The sequence below is a fragment of the Cheilinus undulatus genome, linkage group 1, assembly GCF_018320785.1.
Source record: "Cheilinus undulatus linkage group 1, ASM1832078v1, whole genome shotgun sequence".
Lineage (NCBI taxonomy): Eukaryota > Metazoa > Chordata > Actinopteri > Labriformes > Labridae > Cheilinus > Cheilinus undulatus.
The window spans coordinates 32,651,527-32,671,593 of record NC_054865.1 but is presented as its reverse complement, the minus strand read 5'-3'; the positions used below and the strand labels follow the sequence as shown (position 1 = coordinate 32,671,593).

Sequence of the window (20,067 nt, the reverse complement as noted above, 5' to 3'; positions counted from 1 at the left end):
GTGTTTTTAGATGTAGTGTGGATAAGTGATTCATGCTCTGTCCTAACCCTCTGTCAGTTAATGTAGCTGCAGGGAACTTCCCAGATGTGCTAAATCAGACATTTAAGTCGCTGTAGTCATGCCCTCTGTGTTTTCCAGGTTACGGATGAAACATCTGATGTCCTACAAAAGCTGGGCTACTCCTGTGAGTGTCGTGGATTTATCAGCGTGAAGGGTAAAGGGGAGCTGAAAACCTTCTTTGTGTGTACGGACATGAGCAAGCAGCAGAGCATGGGGCTGAGCTGAGGTCAGGCTGCTGTAGAAAACAGAACTGGAAACAGACTCGTGTAAACAGGCCAAGAGTTTTAACACTCATGGACAGCACAACGTGACTCATACAGCTGCGCTCCTGTGATGTCGCAGTGAAGCACCACCTTCAACCATGGAGCCATCAGACAGCTCAGGCTGGTGGAGGGAATGTCTGAACGTACAATCATCTTTTTCTATTCATAAACACGTTTACGTCCAGTGCTCAGCCACTTTCTTACTTTTGTCTTTAACTTAGATGTTTCTCAGTAGTTGATGTGTGTTGTACTAATGCCAAATAGAGCTGTGGGATTTTTGAAGACCTCTGTGCTCTTTAAAGGATGGATCGTGTTTAGATCATTTACACTCAAGTCTGGACCCACTGCTCTGTTACTGTGTAATGAGCATTATAGAGACATGTAGGAGGACTTGTTCATGCCTTTTCAGAGATTCTTACATAACAGAAAGCCATTCATGGACAACTGGCCACTCAGTAACTGGAGGCCCACTTGTCTTTAAGTCAGAGAGAACTATTTCAGATTACATTTATGACAATATATTTGCTGCTTTTCAGGAGAAAATAGACAAATGTCAAAATCCATGTGCTGTACGTCAGTTGTTAAAGTGCTGCTGCTTGTCTGCATTTCTGCTGCGAAGAGGGAAAGCTGTGATGCTGTCGTTGTCTGTGTGACCTAACAACCTGCCTGCTGTGAACTTTTCTCTGAACTCAGCTCACACTCATCCTGATCCGTCTCTGAAAACTTGACCTGTCTGACCTAATGGCCTTATCTTTATGAGACCACCATGTTTCTCTCAGTGTTGTTACTTATTAATAATAATTAAGTATTGGCCTCTATGTGAATAAAAGCGGCATTTACTTTTGTACAGTTACAGAATGTAATAAATGTTTTCCTAAGTCTGAAGTCTCCATTATTTCATAACAGCCATTGTTTATAGAAAAGAAGTTTATTAAATGAAATACATACAAATGACACAAAGAGCACCTTTTTCTACAATTATCAACTTATGAAAATGGAAATGTGGAATTTGATTACACAGTGATGACTGGAGCTGTATCCTAACAGCTGGAAAAGGTCTCCATTGGTTCAACCATCTCCTGAACTGAAACACAGAGAGAATAAATTAGATGTGCAACATCTTGAAAGTGTTTTATTAAGATAACAGAGGTAAAAACAGCATGGGTGCCAATATTTTTAGTACAGTTGTTACCAGTTGTGAGGTCAATGAATGGCTCAGGTGGTTCTGGAGGTAAAGCGACGCCCATGGCTCTCCTGATGCCATACACACTGCTGACATCACACGGGGCCACCTGACCTGTTAACTCAGCCAGGTTTCCTGTCACCTTTTCAGCTGTAGACAGAGAGATGGAAAAGAAACAAGAGAAAATAGTAGTTTGGATTTTTCTACAGGATTGTAAAGTCATGAAAATGCTCTGACATCCCCCAAATTAATTTTGCCTCTGTTTGATGATGTCAGGTGTAATAAGCCTGTCCAATGATGTAATTATGATAGCAGCCCACCTGTGTGCACTTCCTGTATCCACAATAAGCTACACTAACCAGGAAATAATTTTAGCTAAATATTTACCTAATCAGTAGTAAAGATAGCCAGCTCTATTATTTGATTTGAAAAGTCACACCGGCACTAAGTGGCAATTTAAATAAAAAATCTAAGCTAAAACACAAACATTTGTGCAGGATGGTGAAGAGCTAATTGAAGTGTTAGAAGGCAACAGTGGTGGTGGCAGTTGTTATAATAAAGAACAAAAAGGTCTATCAGAGGCTCTTACCCAGCTCCAGCTCCTTGGCTGTCGGGGCGAGTAGGCAGATCATGTTCGGCGGCTGCTTGGTGCTCAGGCGCTCCCGCTGAGCTTCCTGCAGGTCTCGCAGGAGCTTTGTAGTCTCATCCAGTTTCTGCTGGAAGTGCAGGGCCTCTGTGACGGACGGAGGGGAGAAGAAAGACGACACACATTCAGTTATTGCTTTTTTTCTTTGAGTTCCTCGTGTTACCTGGTCAGTAACCCCACCTGTCCTCAGTGTTGAACACAACATGTCCTTTCTTTTCCACTGTTACATTAACGTCTGAGTGCTGAGAGAGCAGAGGGAGAGAAACAACTCTGATGGGCTGTTAGAAAGATCTAAGAGGAAACATAATGGGACGCTAAATGGAAAGAAAAAAAAATCTATCAGCTGCTTTAGATGAGAGCTGCTTTTTTGTTGTTTGAATAACCTAAATGGCAAAACAGCATTAAGAGGGTAATTATGAATTTCTTTGTTCACGCATTCAGGCCTGACCAGGCTGTTTCCTGTTAGGCATTTCATATTCATGGCCTCAATAAGAGTGGGTTGTCATTAATTAATGACTATTATTTATTAGTAGATGACTATGTTTACAAGTTGGTGGGAAATTATAAAACATAAATTCTTTAACGGCTTTAAAAGAGATTAATTCTGTGTTTGAAATGATTTTAATTGCTGCAGTTTTTCTGATTAATTATGAAAATGAAAGGTTTATGTAAAAAGTACTAAAAGAAAAGTTTTACCCCCAGAAAGCTTCTCAGCCTCCTGCAGGCTTGCAGCGAAGTGCAGGAAGTCGAGCCTGTTACTGATGGGTGCTTCGGGTTCAGCTACCTACAAGACACAAAGGAGAGGGGGCAACATGTTGAGTCAGACTTAAAAAAAACATTCCACAACAGACAGCTGACGCTTCAAGGGAACATCCAGGCCTTTTGATGCTTCTTTAGTCACGCTGCTACCTCATTCCGATATAATCAAACCCTAATGAAAAGCTGCAACACCCGGGCAGGGGATGAGAGTAAACTGGAGAGCAGCCAAGAACAGCAATCGGGCAGTACAGAAGGCTGCTGTGTGCAATGGAGGGGGGGATGTTCCTTGGTTTCCTGCGCTGCTCTGAGGAGCAATTCAGCTCCTTGGCAGCCAGCGAGTGCTGGAAGAAAACATGGGCCTCTCCAAATTCTTCAACAGCGAGCAGTGAATGAGTGGCACGGCTGTTTTTTAAAGGGAAATGTTCTTTCCATGTGTGGATGGATCATGGCTGAAGGCAGGCCTCTGCTATGTTGACACAGCTGGTTGATGCAGTAACCATCTGCAGAGGTCATCTAAAACGTCAAAGTAAAATGAAGCATCCACACACGAGGCAAAATACAAAAACATGAGCTGAGCAGCAGGAGCTCCACGTCCTTACATCACATTATGTAAAATGTTTGTTTCATTAGAGCTACTCAAGAGAGGCGTGGATGCTGTTAATCACAGAGGACAGCTTTTTGGTGGGAATAAGCTCCAGATTTCAGCATTCACTCACCTCTGTGTCATCCTTCTCCTCTTGTGCATTTGTATCCTCCTCCACCTGCTGAACAGGCAAAGAAACAACAATCACTCAGTGAAAACTCTTTTAGGCTGTATTCTGAGCCGTTAGCCTGAACCTGGATCAGTCCAGATCTCATATTAGGTGCTTACATTCTCCGTCTCCTTCAGGGTTTTTGAATGCTCTCCATTTGTCATCGCATCCAAGATATTATCTGCCAGTTTGAAAATGTACTCGTCTGATTTGGCCAAAAACTCCGACAGGCTGCCAAACACACATACACAACATTAAAGGTTCATGTTTCCTTAACAGCAGCAGGGTGAAAATTAACATCACTCCCTCAGCCAAGAATAATGTGAAGTAGCTGTTGACTCTGCTGACAGTGAAGAAAAAAGTTATCCTCCTGCAAACTCCTACCCTAACTGAGCCTGCCAAAGACCTGCTATGAACAGTATTTAAACCATATAGCATGTTTCACATAAAGAGAAATAAAGGCTTAGACAGAGTACAGCTGTTACCACAGAGTCATGAGAAATGTTTTCACCACAATCATTCAAAACACAGAGATCTGGGGGGTGTACCATAGAGCGAGATTAGAGGATAAGCCTCATCTGTTGAACCTAAACTCAAAGGTTTCAGTGTCATGAGGCTGGCTCTCTTAAATCTGGCTCCATCACCATGGTAACTGACGTGCTACTCAGTTGGCTTAAAATCGTCTGTCAGATTTTGTATTGATTATTGCACAATAACTTTTTAATCATATACAATGTAACTTTCAGATAACGTTTGTCTGGTTTTATAATGACAACAAGTTATAGGACCCACTTGTTTCATCCTGTGTAATATAATATCGCAATATATAATTACTGCCCAGACAGCATGCAGCTTGTATTTGTTGAGGGGAACTGGAGAAAAAAAATCCACAGGTTGGGATGTAAAAAAAAAACTTTTAGGGACCAGAAATTGAAATGTCTGTCTTTCTCCTGTCTGTAATGAAATCCTACTACTTTACTTTATATATATATATGAGTTGTCAATGAGTGTCCAAGTTCTTCAGAGCATAACTGCTATGAGACAATCAGAAAATAACATCTTATTTTTCTCCTTCACTGTCTGGTTTGCAACAACTGACACTCTCTCTTTCTCTCTATCTACTTAATCGCCCACTGCTTCACACTTCTCTCTCTTTTAGATGGATGACAGCTGATTGATCAACTAACTGACAAACCCTGGAGGGTGTCAGCACTATTGTTACTCATTTGTTTTGAGTAAAATTCCCACTTTTATTTCTCTTTTTGGGTCCGTCTGTCTGTCTCTTTGAAAAAATAGACCATATTCCTGTAATCTAAAGGTTCCCCTTTCAGACATCATCAGGCCACTGTGTGAATCATAAAACTTTATTCTTGCTATAATGTGAGGATCCCTAAAACCCTAAATATGGCATAATCTAATGTAATTATTTAACTTCTTTTCTTTGTAACTTCAAGAAATGTAAATTGTCATCAGAACTTGGTTGCAATTTGTTAAATATTTTTAGAGAACCTGTTAATACCAATTTTTAATAAAGAGGTAGTTCATTTTAAGGGACCCAGCCGCTTTTCTCATTTGTCAAGTACTACTTCTCTTGAAAAAGCAAAAGTGACTGATAAAAAAAATGCAATATTTCTTTTTAGAGTACTCGATTAATCGCCAGAAGAATCGATAGAGTACTCGATTACAAAAAGAATCTATTACTGCAGCCCTAGAGATAAGTTTAGACTTTTTTCCCCTTAAGAAATAAATAATTACTTAAAAACTGCATTTTGTATTCACTAGGGTGGTCTTTAAAATTGGTTTGATGATCTGAAACATTTACGTGTGATAAATACACAGAAAAAAATCAGGAATCAGAAAGGGGGCAAATACTTTTTCACAGCACTGTGTGACTGAAGAGACAGGACAAATGTGCCATTGATAAAACCCTTAACTGACATGCCTGAATACACTGTATTTTTTTTTTTTTTTTTTGTGGTTGATTTCTTGACATCTTGACCAACAAGAACTTTAACATGAAAAAAACAGTTTTGTTTCCCCCAGAAAAGGAGTTAATTAAGTTAAGATCTTGAAATATACTCATTACCATGGAAAAACAGAGTAAAACCAAATGTATCTGTCTGCTTAGACCTTCCACACATCATGGACTTCATTTCATTTTTTTTTTTTTTTTTTTCAGGCATGCCTTCCTGACCCACTAAAACAGCTCTGCGACCCACTTTTGTTTCCCGACCCACCAGTTGAGAACTACTGCTGTAAAGGACATTCAACACGGCTGGTTTTAAACAAAAACTCAGACTATAATGAAATTAATAGACCCTGTAATCTAGTGAATAAAATTAATTCAAAAGATTAATTTAAATGAACTTTAATCAAATATTTGATTAAACGACATTGTTTTGTACACAATAAACCAGTGTTTTGGATGAAATTTACATGACAGAGAAAAGGTGTTAATAGTCGTCTTTCTGGGTCATGCTTGCAGCACAAACCAGAAAGGCCATTATAAACAGCTTTTCTCCTTCATGAAAAATGAAACCATCCATGAAACAAAAATGTTGGATTAGTGTTTAGTAAAAACACCATATGGAGTTCTGTTTTTAATGAACAGAGTCCTAAATTCAAAACAAGACATTAACAGCACAGGTTGGTGCACTGAGCACCACTGGTCCCTACTCAACCCGGAAAAGCCTAGTGAGGCATGGTTTAACTGCAGTCACATTTTTGTAAGCCTCTTTGTCATTTTTTATTATTTTATTCTGACAGAATCAGACAACTGGTGGGTGTTCCTCCTAAAAACAGAATAAGTGTTCAATGATGCGCTAAACACTCCTTTTTCTGAGAGCACACACACAGCTTAAAGCAGAAAACCTGAGTTTACAGAGAAAGTTGCTAACCAGCTTTGTGGTATCTGTTTTCTCCAACTACAGCTTAAGGCTTTGTTGACCCAAGCCAGTGTACTTAAAGAAAGCCTGGGTATGCTGAAATGCTTTGTGGTATACCCCCCAGAGTTTCTTAAGAAGCCCACCAGATAGCAACCCTATGGCTGAAAGAATCTGAAGAAGTTATTGAATTTAGTAAAGCTGTAAGAAAATGTTAAGTAACAACTGTAAATAATTAAGTTAACAATAATTAAGTACAATTACAAAGGACTTACTAATATTAAGATTAAGATTTAACTGACTCTGCAGATGTTTGGCCCAGATACACACTCAGGATATTAAAAGTATGAACCATGCAAAGTCTTCAAAGTCAATCAGCAGAGTTCCTGGAGGAGATGCAGTAACTCAGGGCTGTCATGAGTGTACAGTGGGAGGATTATATACATGAAACAGCATTAGAAGTCATGATGAGGCACAGTCTGCAGCCAACGGCAGCAGCCCCTCCTCTGGGCTGAATGACCTCGGAGCAAAAGAGAAACATCTGGAGAGTAATCAGCCAGGAATGCCTCCAGTGACGTTTTGTGTGAATGCCACAGAGCTGTGAGTGCATTTGTGGTCTTGCTGCACATACCTGTCTGAGCCCTGCAGGCTGGACTCCTCGCCATATGACATGTAAAGCAGGTCAGACTCCTCTTTGCTGATGTTGGCGAAGCTGGAGTCGTAGGTGGGAGCGTAGGAGGTGAACGGACCGTAGTTGATGTAGGACACTATGGAAAGTGTGATCAACGGCTCGTTATCTAACTTGTCAGCTCAAACAACAAGAGGAGGTCTGATTTTATAAGTGTGCAGAAACATGATGTACCTGGAGTGGTTCTGTTCCTCTTGTCCTCCCTGAAGCCCTGTAGAGTGTTCACACCACTTTGCAACCGATTGGACATCATGCCCAGTTTCACAGCACAGTAACCAGCATCTGTAACAAAGACAATTGCACACTTTACCAACTTCTAGAAATATTTCTCCCAAATCCTATTATTTTATATAAACTGATTCACAATAGCTCTGGGTCATTTTTTACAAAGCAATCACTTTATGGTGCTAGCACGACTAAAATCTATAAATAGTTGTCAATCATGGATTGGAAAACAAGAAAAGTTCCTGTTTTCAAGCTTGTACCAGTGAATGTTTAATATTGTTGACTTTTAATAAAATTCAATTGATAACTGAAAACAGGAAAAAAATGTGCAGTTCACTGGTAATAAGGACATCTACACCACCGTCCTTATTATAAATATTCATATTTGAGGGAAGAAAAGAGAGGTTGTTATGTGTTGTAGATTGAGAGGAAAAAAGAGTGAAACTTTATTTTGATCCTCTATTTAAATGTTGGTAATTTTACTTAAGTTTAAAAATAATGCTTCAACTAGAAATCACTTCCATCCTGTAAGCATTGCCTCATAAACATTTTTGTTTAGACTCTTAGTATTTTGGTAAAGGTATGAATGCAGTAAGGGTGTACGCACTGCTCGCTGTGCTTGCGCCTGCATGCTGACAAGTGCTTCAGCAACACTGGTTTTAAACACCTGGCAGTAATCCTGTATACCCCTGTAGAATGTGGGGAGAGTAGGACAATATCAAAATGTGAATACTGCCCAATCCAAGTCCAGACCAAAGATTCCTGATGAGACGAGGCAAAACTCTCGACTACTTGCGACAGCCTTTTCTGAAACATTCTAAAAACTTGTGAGTTCAGATCGCTGTGACTGGAAGACTTGATTCATTATTTCCATACTCTCATAGTCACTCAGTTTAGCGTGAATTATTTCTTAAATTACTGTTCAATAAATCTGTCTCTACAAGAAGGACAGTATTGCACATTAACTGGTTTTCTCCTGTATCTTTATCATCTTGATGTCTAATATCACACTATCAGCAGGATGATTCCTTAGTCATCACCACTGTAGCATAGCAGTAAAATTCCACAGCACAAATAATCACAAAAATGCTTTGCAAGTTTAGTCTTGTTATAACTTGCATATCTGCTCGGAAAAATCCTTTTCAAATTTAGCTCCCACAGCCTTGAATTTCTCATGGACAAGTGATTACAACCGATAGAGGTGAGAGTCTGACGTTTGTGTGCATGAATAAGAAAAAAAAGAGACAGAATCATTTCTAAAACTGACAGTGTGCTTTATCTGCTGAAATATTCTACTTTGAACATGTATTCCAGAGCATTTATAGTCCATTCAAACAAAACCTTGGTTTCCTTTTTAACATTTATCTGCTTGCAAAATCAAAAACCATCTGCTGCGATGTGAAGAACTGAGTCACAGGCAACATTATCAGATTGGAGCTGTTCAGTTCAGACAGCTGCAACTTTCCCAAGTGACATTTTAAACTATCTTGGTTCATCGCAAATTTTTGTTCTGAACCGGGCAAAATATCCAAAATGTTTTCAGAAAGTGTTGTTTTCCTTGTTTACATGGAGATGGGGGAGTTTTGAAAACTATTTACTCTGGAGCCCATTTCCAAATTGTTCTGTTTTCAGGCATTCAAAACGCCGTTCTTGTATAAATGGACAGGCAAAAGGCTACAAAAGTTTTGCGTTTTCAACTGAAAATGTTGTGTAAACAGGGCCTAAAGCAGGAGGGGATTTAAGGGAAAACTATGCACTTTCTCCTCCCTGTCCAAATTTTCCCACCCTCAAAACGATGCAGCAGGACAACGGTATTTTACAAAAACTTTACACCTACAGGTAAAAGGTCTAAGTTATAAATTAAACCCAAGTTGAACTATTTCAGCTGATCCACACCAGTAAATGTCAGTAGTGGGTAAACTCCAACTTCTGTTCAAACTAGGCTACTTTTGAGCTCAAGCGTTGGTTCAACATAGTTATGGTGATTTACATTTTGTTAAATCCCCATGTTTTCTTGTGCAGATGTGTTGGAAATAGACAAACTGATGCAGGAGTTGAGTTGTTAAGTTAAAAAAGGAGATTAAAAATAATGGACTTTAACAGTTGCCTTTCAGTTTTCTGTTGGATGAATGCATTGCTTATTTGAGTTCTTTGTTTATTCCAGCTGGACTCACCTCCCACTGATGGATCTGCTGGGTTGAGGATTGCCAGAGTGGTGGAGCCATCAGACTTCCGTCTTGCAAACTCCAACTAAACAACAAATGGTTTATAATATCAGGATTCAGAGAAAAGGCCATGTTGCTGCCAAACATTTGGGACAGACTTGGAGAGCATGAATAGTGATCACTTAATGGCTTCAACTTCAAGGACTCAAATTCTTATTTCTCTAAGCTAATGGTTCAAAGTGTCTTAAACATCAAACCCTTCATTCACCTAAACAGAAGAGCTGAAATTATTACAGCCAAGGTTTTTAAATCTAATACTTCTCTTTCATGTTGTCATCATGCTAGAGCAGGAGTCAGGATATTTTTCATTGCAGATATTTAAGTTAGGTAAGAGGAATAGAATCATTGTTTAACCCTAAGCTCTCACATCACACTGCAGCATCCTGTTGGACAGCTTTCCTCCAGACTCCTCGATGACCTTGCGAATTTCCTCAAGCTCTTTCTCTGCTTTTGCTGCTTCGTCCTTGGAGTCCTTGTCCTGTCTATAAAGAAACACAAATCGAAAGACAGCGATTGAGACACATCGACCATGAATGACGAAGCTTTTCTTTTGTCGTGAGAATGGAAAACTTGCACACAGCAGCAAAATGCTGCAGGGTGACAAGTGTTTCTGTTCATCAAACTCCTACGTTCAACCTGATTTCTTTAGGTAATCTACTTGTGAGAGCAACATTGACACCAATACATGCCATTGGAAGATTTCATATGCAGGTCTCAGATGATGTAACACAGAACGAGAAATCAGAATGAAAAACAGCAAAGTAAAGCTTTCGCTGCTGTTTCCTCTGACGGTGAGTCATATCTGACACGCAACTTTCATCGTCAGGATTGATTACACCACCAGAAAACAACACTGATTTCAAGGATGCTCAGCCATGAGGGAAAACAAAACCAAGCATGCTTCAAGGCATTCCTTTCATTGTTTGACTTTAACTCTGATGTGGTGGGAGAGAAAAACAGACCAACAGAGCTGATACTGTTAAAAAATGCTTCCATCAACATGCTGCATCTTGACCTCTAGCTGATGTGACAACTTGGCCTTAACCTTGCCTCCCTGTTTTGTAATATAGTTCTTCTTTAAGCTTTCAACTGTGGCAATCAAGCTGGTCACTTCAGTTTAGTTTTATTATTATATATTCAAATTAAAAGAATGTTGTCATGTCTTGATCAGCAGAAGATAGCTCACTTTTTATTTAAACCATGAAACTAAAACAGCTCATTACTGAATGAAAATCCTTTCACTGCTCCCATTTAAATCTGGAAAATCCTTGCTTCAGAGCTGCTGCTGTGCCACATGGCTCTGAGTAAAGGAAACATGTGTGATGGCAACAGAGGCAAGGACCCGGCCTGATCGTGGCACCCTCTCTAAAAGTATTGTTGGAGCTAGATCCTTCAGTTATTAACCCCTTTCCTTAGGAGTCATCTACCCGTCAGGGTTGGAGATGCAGACGCTCTCCACCTTTAAGAGTAGGCTTAAAACTTTCCTCTTTGATAAGACTTAAAGTTTGGGCTGGCTCAGGTCTGGACCAGCCCTTAGTTATGCAGCTTCAGGTTTAGAGCACACTGAGCTTCTCTCTCTTTATCTCTGTATGCATTCAAGCCATAAGACTGCATCTACAACTTCTTCATCTACTAACACCATCCTTACTTCTATTCTCATTATTCTAACAGTCTAAGAGAAACTCTACACTCTTAGTGATATTAATAATAGTTTTATGTTATTATCATCCTAGCTGCTAATGCTCATATAACATTGTTCTGTTTTCTATCAGCCATAGTTGTTATTGCTAATTCTTTACATATTGCAATCATCAGTATTGATATAAGATTCATGTTAGGGCAGTCAAATGATTAAGATTTTCAATTTTAATTAATATCAGAATTTGTGTAGCTAATCGCACATTTTTTGCATTTCAAAATTATATTTTGCATTTTATATTGTTTTTTGTGTCATTTTGGATTTTTCTACTTTCTTAAACTAAAAGGTAACCGACTTCCTGTTTGGATACAGGCCTGCTTTTATTGGTAGATCAGAGATTAAGATACGAACTTAAACACAGAAAAAGGAACTTGTTATGGATTGAAAAGACAGGAGCATTAAAAAGATAAATGTTTGATAACACAATGTGCAGAATGATGACTTCTGGCTTTTCCACTGAGCTGTCTGTGTTTTTTTCAGTGAAATTAGCCATCAAGGAGCAGTGCAGGATTTATTTTACATCACTGTGCCTACAGGAAGACAGTGATGTGGATTAACCAAAGTGTGCTGAGAGGGTCAATAAATCATGTGACTGACCACGATTGAAAAACATTAGTGCACTAATTGTGGACATTAAACAATCCTATTTAACTTGATTAATCTTGACAGCCCTAATTCATATTCAACAAAATGGCATGGCCATGACAGCCATGAACTTTGCTTCCATTTTTTGTTTTGTTGTTTCTCTTGTCCCTTTTTCTGCTACCCCCTCTTCTCTCTTCCTGCTTCTCCTCCACCACCTATCCCCCTTCCCCTTTGAACCTCAGTGCGGTCTCAGGCGATTTGCTGTCAACATGAGTCTGGTTCTGCTCATAGTTCGTGCCTCTTAAAGTGAAGGTTTTTCAATCTCATGGTGATTAACCTTGGGTCTTTATTATTCTGAGACACAAAAGGTATGGTCTAGAGCTGCCGTCTTTGTGAAGTGTCTTTAGATATCTTGTGTTATGAATTGTTGCTATACAAATAAGAATTGATTGATTGAAGTACCTGGGTGTGCTGGGTGTCTGGGAGCTCTCGCTACTGTCTGTGGCGGTGCTTGGTCTTTCTCCATTCTGGTCAAGGCTGGTGCTACTCTGGTCCTCAGGCTTCACTGTCTGTTTTGCAGAGGGATCGAGGCCAGACATAAACTCTATGCTCTGCTTCAAACTCTCCAGCCTCTCCTAAAGAAAGATGATTTGGGAAAAAAAAGAAAAAATATCCATTAATGATGATGGAATTTATTTTTGGACACTATTTATGCCTTTTATTTGAAATAAAATACAGTGAATAAAGTACGAAAATAGGTAGAGAGAGAGTAGGCAATAGTGCAGAATAGAAGACATGGGCCAGATCGGAACTTGGGCTACCAAATTAGAGGACGGCAGCCACTGGACTGTGCACATAACCACCAGGCTACCTGCACCAAAGAAAAATCTATTTCAAATAGTACAACTGATGCTTGTTTTAACAGTAGCAATTTCAAAGACCAAGATCATTTAATCAGATGAGGCATTGGGAATGAATATAGCGGGTGTGAGAGTCCAGAAACACGTAATGGAATCAGCTGATTGTAAGGTTTCAGGAAAACAACGGGAGACACAAAGTGAGGCTGGGAAAGCAGACATGAGATGCTCTACATTAGCCCTTAGCGGTCCACTGGCTATTTGGCTCTTTTGTTAATTTTTGACAAAATAAACCACTCAGAAAATGAATACTATGCTCATGTTTGGTATAATCTTTTTCGGCACTACCTCAACTTTATAAAATGAAAACTACTTTTTTTTAAAGTTTAAGTTACTGTATTAGATACAGATCATTCAAAAACACAACACCACACAAAAACTGATTTTTAAAAAGTGTTATTTAAAACAATATATTGTCATTTTAAAAAGAAATTACAATATGCTGAAATTATGAAAAAAAAAATACCATTGCCAATCCTGTAGACCATGTAGTCCACTGTCTCCTATGTGTAACACTAATTTTTATATCAAATTAAAATGACTATACTTCCTTTTACTTGGCCTATTGACATCAAACAAAAACTGAAAGAAAGCTCAAAGACCATGCTCTCCAAACCAAGTGATTGCAATGCAAAGTGTGGCTTTGTTTTCAGGCTGTCAAGCGACAAAAGTAGCGTATGATGAAATCACGCCAGCGTGATCGTGGACCCCAAAGAGCTACAAAAGGAGACAACAAAAAAATGAACTTTGAATCAAGGATGGATGGCCTGTTATACATTCATTCCTCCCAAGAGGATATTTAAAACCAGAATGCCTCGTATATTTAAATCCCCTTACAATTGATTAATGTGATTTCATCAAACATTTAGGTATGATTATTGAAATCCTGTACCAAAATGGTACTGGTATCAACACATCCTAAACCAGATATTGATACTATTGAAAAAATGTGGAATTTGTGTTTTTTACTGTGTTGAGTTACACTGTTTTTTTTTTCTTTTCCCAAGTTGGACTGGCATCTTATGAAGATATTTCTGCAAGTCATTTATGATACTCAGACTGTTTTATTCTTTTGCTGACTTTCAACACACTATTTTCTGTAAAAAATACACCTGCACCATACAAATAGTATCGATTAAACACCAGTACAAGAAAAAACCCAAATGATATCAAACCCTACCAACATTGCTAGGAGACAAAACACAAATCTATTGAGCAAACATGCACTCACATCCAATCTGAGCCACTTGAACTAGGAGCCCAACAACTTGTCAAAAGGTCCCTTACAGCTGCTTTGTTTGGGGGTCAAATAAAAGTAATTTTACAACCACAGACTTCCAAAACAATGTCAGCTCAGATGTGAACTTTTCTCAGACTAAGTTGAGCTGATTTCTGCCACTAAATAAGGGGAAGTTCAAGAGAGAGAAAGAGGAAGGAATGATAGACAAAAGCAGGTGTAAAAGGTGTTTAATATTTATTATTTGTTGAGACTTTTGGTTGTAAAATAGGTTTTAAAATGAGTTCGCCAATAAAAAATAAAGTGAAAGAAAATGTGAACCTTCTTAATCTATATCTTTTAATTACTATTTTTTTAATTAAGCCTTTTTATTTCAATACTTTTTTAAAACAAAATATGTGGTTTTATCTTTTAGGCTACTTGAAACAATAAAATCCTAATTCCAATATTGTATTACTGTTATTATGTAATTATTGTTTCATTACCAGGCAGCCCCCCCATTCATAATAATCATTACTGTAAAACAGCTTCATTTTAGACCATATCATTAGATGTTTGCTTGAGAAAATTTCCTCAAACTGGAGGGTTGGTGATCCATGATTGAGAGATTGTCTGCTGCCCCCATGTGTTGATTATAGCAAGAAACAGACTGTTGCAGTGTGATGAAAGTAAAATAATGATATAGAGATAATGTGACAGAGAATAAGATATACACAATTTCTGAACAAACTATCTGAGTTTAAAGACGTTTCTGTTGAAAGGTCTCACACTGACTTTTAGACTTACGATAGTCTGATTGTGACTAACTAATTATCAACGTATACCTGTGCATTGTTAAAAAAATAGCAAATATTAACCAAAACACAAGTATTTAAATGACTGTATGGCTGAATGGTTGTTTGGTGCTAAAAGGGTTGTTTTTAATGAACCAGTCTGAGCAGTTTGTTATTCCTGTGTGGTTTGTATGTAGCCTGTGAGATGTTCACAATCATACCTGGCTCAAGATCTTCATTCCTGAGTGTAACAATTTCCGAGCTGCTTTATGGTAAATGGTCTCAGGTTTGTTGTAAATCATAGCATTTTCACACATTATCTTGAAGTCCACCTGCATCAACGACAAAAACACATCAAACAATTTAAAACATCATATTTGTTGAATCTAATTTTCAGTTTGTTTGCCAGGGTGTTTTTTAAATCATTAAACCCTGCATATTTGACATTCAGGGACAAATTTACAGATTTTCAACCAGCTGTGCATTGATAGTAAATGTGTATGGCATGCTTAATGATCAGTGTGTCACTGCATTGACTCTAAACTGTAAGAACTCCCCTCTCATGTACTCTCCAAATCTCCACCAGGTGGAGTTGCTCTGATGTCTGTTAAACTACAACCTGCTCTTCTGCATTTTCTCTGTGCCGACCTGCTGCCAGCCCACACACTGCCCACGGATGGTTAGGTCTAGGGCGGCACTACATCAGTACACGTGAGATCACCTGCTGTGCCCACGAGGAAGCAAACACGGCAAAAAGCGGGGTGGATAAGGATTAAAAGGACTTTAAACAGCAACAGTAATGTTGGACACAGACACACAGAGCGGGTGATACGGACCCTGATAACAAGTAACGGACAACAGCGTGGGAATAAAGGGTGCAGCACTTCGGCTGAACAATGTATAGCCTACTGTACACACATCACTGTACCACTGTGGTACAATATACAGAGTGAAGTTCAACTGTTACACTGTAGTTAATTTCGCCGTTTAGTATTTACACAGATATCATCAGCATGATGATGCAGCCAAACACTGCAGCGGCCTGTCTGTCCGTCACGTTTCATTTTGTTATTTTGCTACTGCTTTCCTGGCCAGGACTCCATTGTAAAAGAGATTCTTGTATCTCAATGGGAAATGAATCCTGGTTAAATAAAGGTTAAATTTTAAAAAGTGGGGTGCACAGCTAGCCAAGCAGTCTAAGGCGTTAACCATGCATGCAGGTGCCTGGGTTTGAATCCGGCCTGTGGCCCTCTGCCACATGTCTCTCCCCATTCTCTCTCCCGTTCCAACTCTATCCACTGTCCTCCTCTATAGAATAAAGGCATGAAAAGCCCAAAAGTAAATCTAAAAATAAATAATACATAAAATAAAAATGAAAAATTTTAGGGATATTCAGAAGCACAATAATGCACCTCCGATCAATTTCATAAGAAATAATGGTTGATAAATATTACAGCGCAGAGAGAATGCTGCAACCTGTTCACTGTCTAATGTTTGTTGGCTTTTTCATTGTGCACATCATCAGTTTATCGCCATTTAGCCTCTCCTGCTTAAATGGACAATGAGCTAAAATCAACTTTAGCATAATAAATAATGTTTAACCTTTCAGAATGTCATATTTGTGTCTATGTTATGTATTTGCCAAAATATAAATAGTGTCGGAATAAAAGAGATTAAACGTTTCTTTGTGTATGTTTCTTTAAACATCGGGATTTAGTTTAAACTTTTTACTAGTTTTAGAAATATTTTCGTTATCAGAAAAATATCTGGAAACAAAATTTGCAAGTGGTATCATACGGCAAAGGTTTGCAATATTTCTATCATAAAGCCTATGATATCTGTAAACAATGTGTTTGAAAACAGAGTATCCATTGATAATATGTTTGAAAGTTTTGCTGGGGATTTTCAACTGTTAAGCTATGAATAAACACTGTGCCTAGTTGGAGCAGACTGCAGAGAACACATGCAGGTACCTTGAGTTCATCCAATGACTGGTAGCACTCTTTCTTTACTTTCTCCTTCATGGTGCTAAAGTCCATTGGTCGTTTGATTATGGAGGAGTAGCCAGGAGCAATCAGGTCCGTCACGGGGAATGAGAAGAATGCACTGGGATCTTTCCTACGGAGAAAAATAAACATTAACTTTTCAAGAACTATGAAAACAATTACTTGATCCCGAACAAGACAAGAGGACATGAAAAATGTTTTACCTTTGGAGCTGTCTGATCAGTTGATTTAAAGCTTCCTGCAAGGGCGTTTGTTCCTTTTCTGAGAGGAAAATAGAAAAATAGTTGAAAATTTAAGAGAAGATACTGACGTTACTTGCTAAGAAGAGTAAACTAAAAACTACCTTCCAGTTTGTCCAACTCTGACCGGATAGGAGTTCTGCTTTGATCCTGGTCGTCGTCTCCATCCGCATCATGTCCTTTCTTCTTCTTTGTCATCTAAAATTATAGTACATACAATACATAATATTACCTGTAAAATGTCTGTAAACTCTTCGGAGTGGAAGGTTGCTGTGGGCGACGATACCTTTTTCCTTCCTCTGTCATCCTCTGGTGACCCGATACTCCTGTCTTTATCCTTCTTCTTCTTCTTTTTCTTGTCTTTTGGTTTGTCGTAGTCCACCGGTTGATCGTCGTAAAAAGTATCCCGACTGGAACTTCCCGTGGTCACTTCGTTTCCAGAAACTTTTAACACAAGCTTCAGTGGTCTCTCTCCGTAGTCTACAGATATCAAAACAACAAAAGGATCAGACAGGGATCCGCAGCCAACTGTAATTGACAGATGGTAGAGGCTGAACAGCTAGAAGCGTAGCCGGTGTAACGGTTTAACGAGTGACCGTGTTAACCAGGGACAGCTGAAGGCGTCTGTGGTTACGAGTTCAACAAAGGCAAAAAAAAGATACCGCAAATTCCTCTTTGAACATTTTTTTTCGTCTCAAAGTCAATAACAGAATTATAACATCGAATAAATATATACCACATTCTCTAAATTTTGATTTTCTGTAAACAACAGCTTTTAGAACTACACCAACCACAGCACGTTTGGCTGCAAGTCGCCAGTTGACACGGTCACTCCTTAAACCCACAACACCGCCAGCAGCGAGCTATCTTGTGGGACGTTGAAAACAAACAAAAGTTAAAGCTAAAACTTATTTCAGCGGTACTTTGTTACCAACAATACTCGGCATTTGTATAGAAATATACGGGACGTAAATAGGTAAATCACTCGGATAGTTAAAGTAGAATGACACGCTAGCGAGCTAGCAATATTGGCACTATGGTCGACTAACCGCGAAAGCTGGAAATAAAATCAGTTTAAATAAAAAATATTTAAAATTTGCTTAACTAACCACACATTTAAATATGTTTTGGTATTACCGTCATATCCGTGTTTTTCCGACTTGTGCTTTTTGTGCTTCTTGCCCATTGTTTGTATGTTGTATCGGAACCGGTTGCTCAATGTATCAGTTGTAGCGGAAGCACTACAGTGGGATCTACGCAGAGCGATGTAGAACACAAGCGCCCCCTGTCTTATGGGCGGTGAAAATGCGAGCTGATACAACCCCTTACATCGTCGGTAGGTGGCGCTGTGCGCTCAGTTTTTTAACTTCAACCCTATTCCAAACCCTCGAAAACTTATTTTTTATAAACATCCCTTTGGCTCTACTACCACTCTGTCAGTTAGACCCAGCAATATGGACATTTAGAAATGTTTCTTTTTATTTATAACAATCTTTCAACACAGTCAAGCAGATTTCATCTTAAATGGTCAAAACAACCTAAAACTAAACAAGGAGCTCCTGCCAGCTTCCTAGGTCTAAATGTGCTGTATATGCTCAAATAGTCTTAATATCAGAATGAAGAAATAAAAAAATAAAAAAAACAAGATGAGAAGATCTTTGGGGGCAGATAAATTGCTATCCCCTGCACACAGAAACACTCTTAAGTTAAGGCAGTTGACCTCCTACTCAGTTTTTGCACTTCAAATGAAAGTCAGAATTGAAGAAGTAGTGTCAGAGATATTTAGCCTTGAGCAAATATCAGCCCTTGTGATCTCCAAATTTGACATTTGGAAGTCAATAGCATCTTTTATCAGATACTCTTGGAAATTACCTATATCTTTCAAACTCATAATGACTTAGAAAAGTCTAGAGCTAAAATTTGTAGTATAACACTTTAACACTGTCACAGACATTGGTCTAAAAATGCAGTTTTCCATACAGCAATATAGTTAATTCCAGTGACTCAACCAGCTTTCAGTTTATACTAGTACTTACATTATTTTGAGTTCACCTGCAGATGTATCAGATGACATAATTACAAGCAGGGCTGGGTATCATTTGGATTTTTTCTGATACCAGTGCTAGATCTTTTTAAAAGTTGCTAGTGCGTACGTGGTGCATGAATTGATGCTTTAAAGAAAAAAAACAAAACAAAACATAACAACCCCCCCCCCCCCCTTTAAAGTTGGCAGCTGAATAGAAAGTGTCTATAGACAGCTTTCATTCATCATCTTCATCATTACTGATTCAGAAATAAGATGCCAATATAACATATATGTAAAGGAAACAGGTGTTACTTCTTTACATAATGTATTTCATGACTTTCCATTGGAATGACGGGGATCACACTGGGGTTGTGAAGTACTGAAATAAGCACAGAAATCTGTAATGTAATTCAGTACAGTAGGTATCGGATGTGTTGGTACCAGTGCTATGATGTTACTGGATTTTGATATTTATACATCATGGCAAGTAATGCTTGCAAATATAATTTTATGTTTGAGATTTAGCTTAAACAAACATAAAGGTAAATAAAAGTCTTACTCATGGAATGTTATGTTAAGTCAGGTAAATGAGAATGACTTCTTTTCCAGACTCTTACTCTCTGAAAACTAAAAGGTTCACTAGACATGCTAATGTTTCAAACAAGGTGTGTCGAGTCCGTCTGAACCATGCTGTGCCAACAAAGCACAGACTATCAACAGGGGACCTTTACGCTATTTTTGTTCACACATTCAATTAATCAAATCACAATCAGTGAAAACCTGCAGAATTTACGTTGGAGTCAGACAATCAGACAGGAAATTTTTTAATATAAAAGATACTGAAATAGACCATGCACTTGCACTGATTTATAGACATGTATGCTTAAGAAGATACCAAACTA

The 20,067-nt window shown here is 38.5% G+C and overlaps 2 protein-coding genes across 5 annotated transcripts in view; one reads left to right on the top strand and one right to left on the bottom strand.

Annotated features, from left to right (window-relative positions):
- adcy7 (adenylate cyclase 7) overlaps nt 1-1,198 on the top strand; it is an 88,654-nt gene extending 87,456 nt beyond the window's left edge. For all 4 annotated transcript variants that reach the window (XM_041786599.1, XM_041786590.1, XM_041786574.1 and 1 more), the window contains one exon: nt 139-1,198. In XM_041786599.1, the coding sequence (XP_041642533.1) occupies nt 139-285 (147 nt within the window). In that variant the 3' untranslated portion in view covers nt 286-1,198. The remainder of the gene's footprint in view (nt 1-138) is intronic.
- A 37-nt stretch (nt 1,199-1,235) lies between these two features.
- brd7 (bromodomain containing 7) lies at nt 1,236-18,385 on the bottom strand. The gene is made up of 17 exons (XM_041785432.1): nt 18,277-18,385; nt 17,426-17,619; nt 17,244-17,337; nt 17,104-17,161; nt 16,868-17,012; nt 15,116-15,226; nt 12,430-12,602; nt 10,051-10,165; nt 9,633-9,708; nt 7,408-7,515; nt 7,177-7,312; nt 3,783-3,894; nt 3,628-3,675; nt 2,849-2,936; nt 2,096-2,239; nt 1,516-1,656; nt 1,236-1,407 (listed from the first exon to the last, which is right to left on the bottom strand). Exons 1-17 carry the CDS (start codon nt 18,323-18,325, stop codon nt 1,364-1,366), a joined length of 1,836 nt encoding a protein of 611 aa, XP_041641366.1. The 5' UTR covers nt 18,326-18,385; the 3' UTR covers nt 1,236-1,363.
- Between the last annotated feature and the right edge of the window lie 1,682 nt (nt 18,386-20,067).

Excerpts from the sequence above, each read along its gene's own strand:
- brd7 (XM_041785432.1), bottom strand. The coding sequence starts at position 18,325 with ATGGGCAAGAAGCACAAAAAGCACAAGTCGGAAAAACACGGATATGAC. Across the intron at positions 15,227-16,867 it reads AGTCATTGGATGAACTCAAG|GTGGACTTCAAGATAATGTG; the intron begins GTACCTGCATGT and ends TCGTTGATGCAG. Across the intron at positions 1,657-2,095 it reads AGCCAAGGAGCTGGAGCTGG|CTGAAAAGGTGACAGGAAAC; the intron begins GTAAGAGCCTCT and ends CTCTGTCTACAG.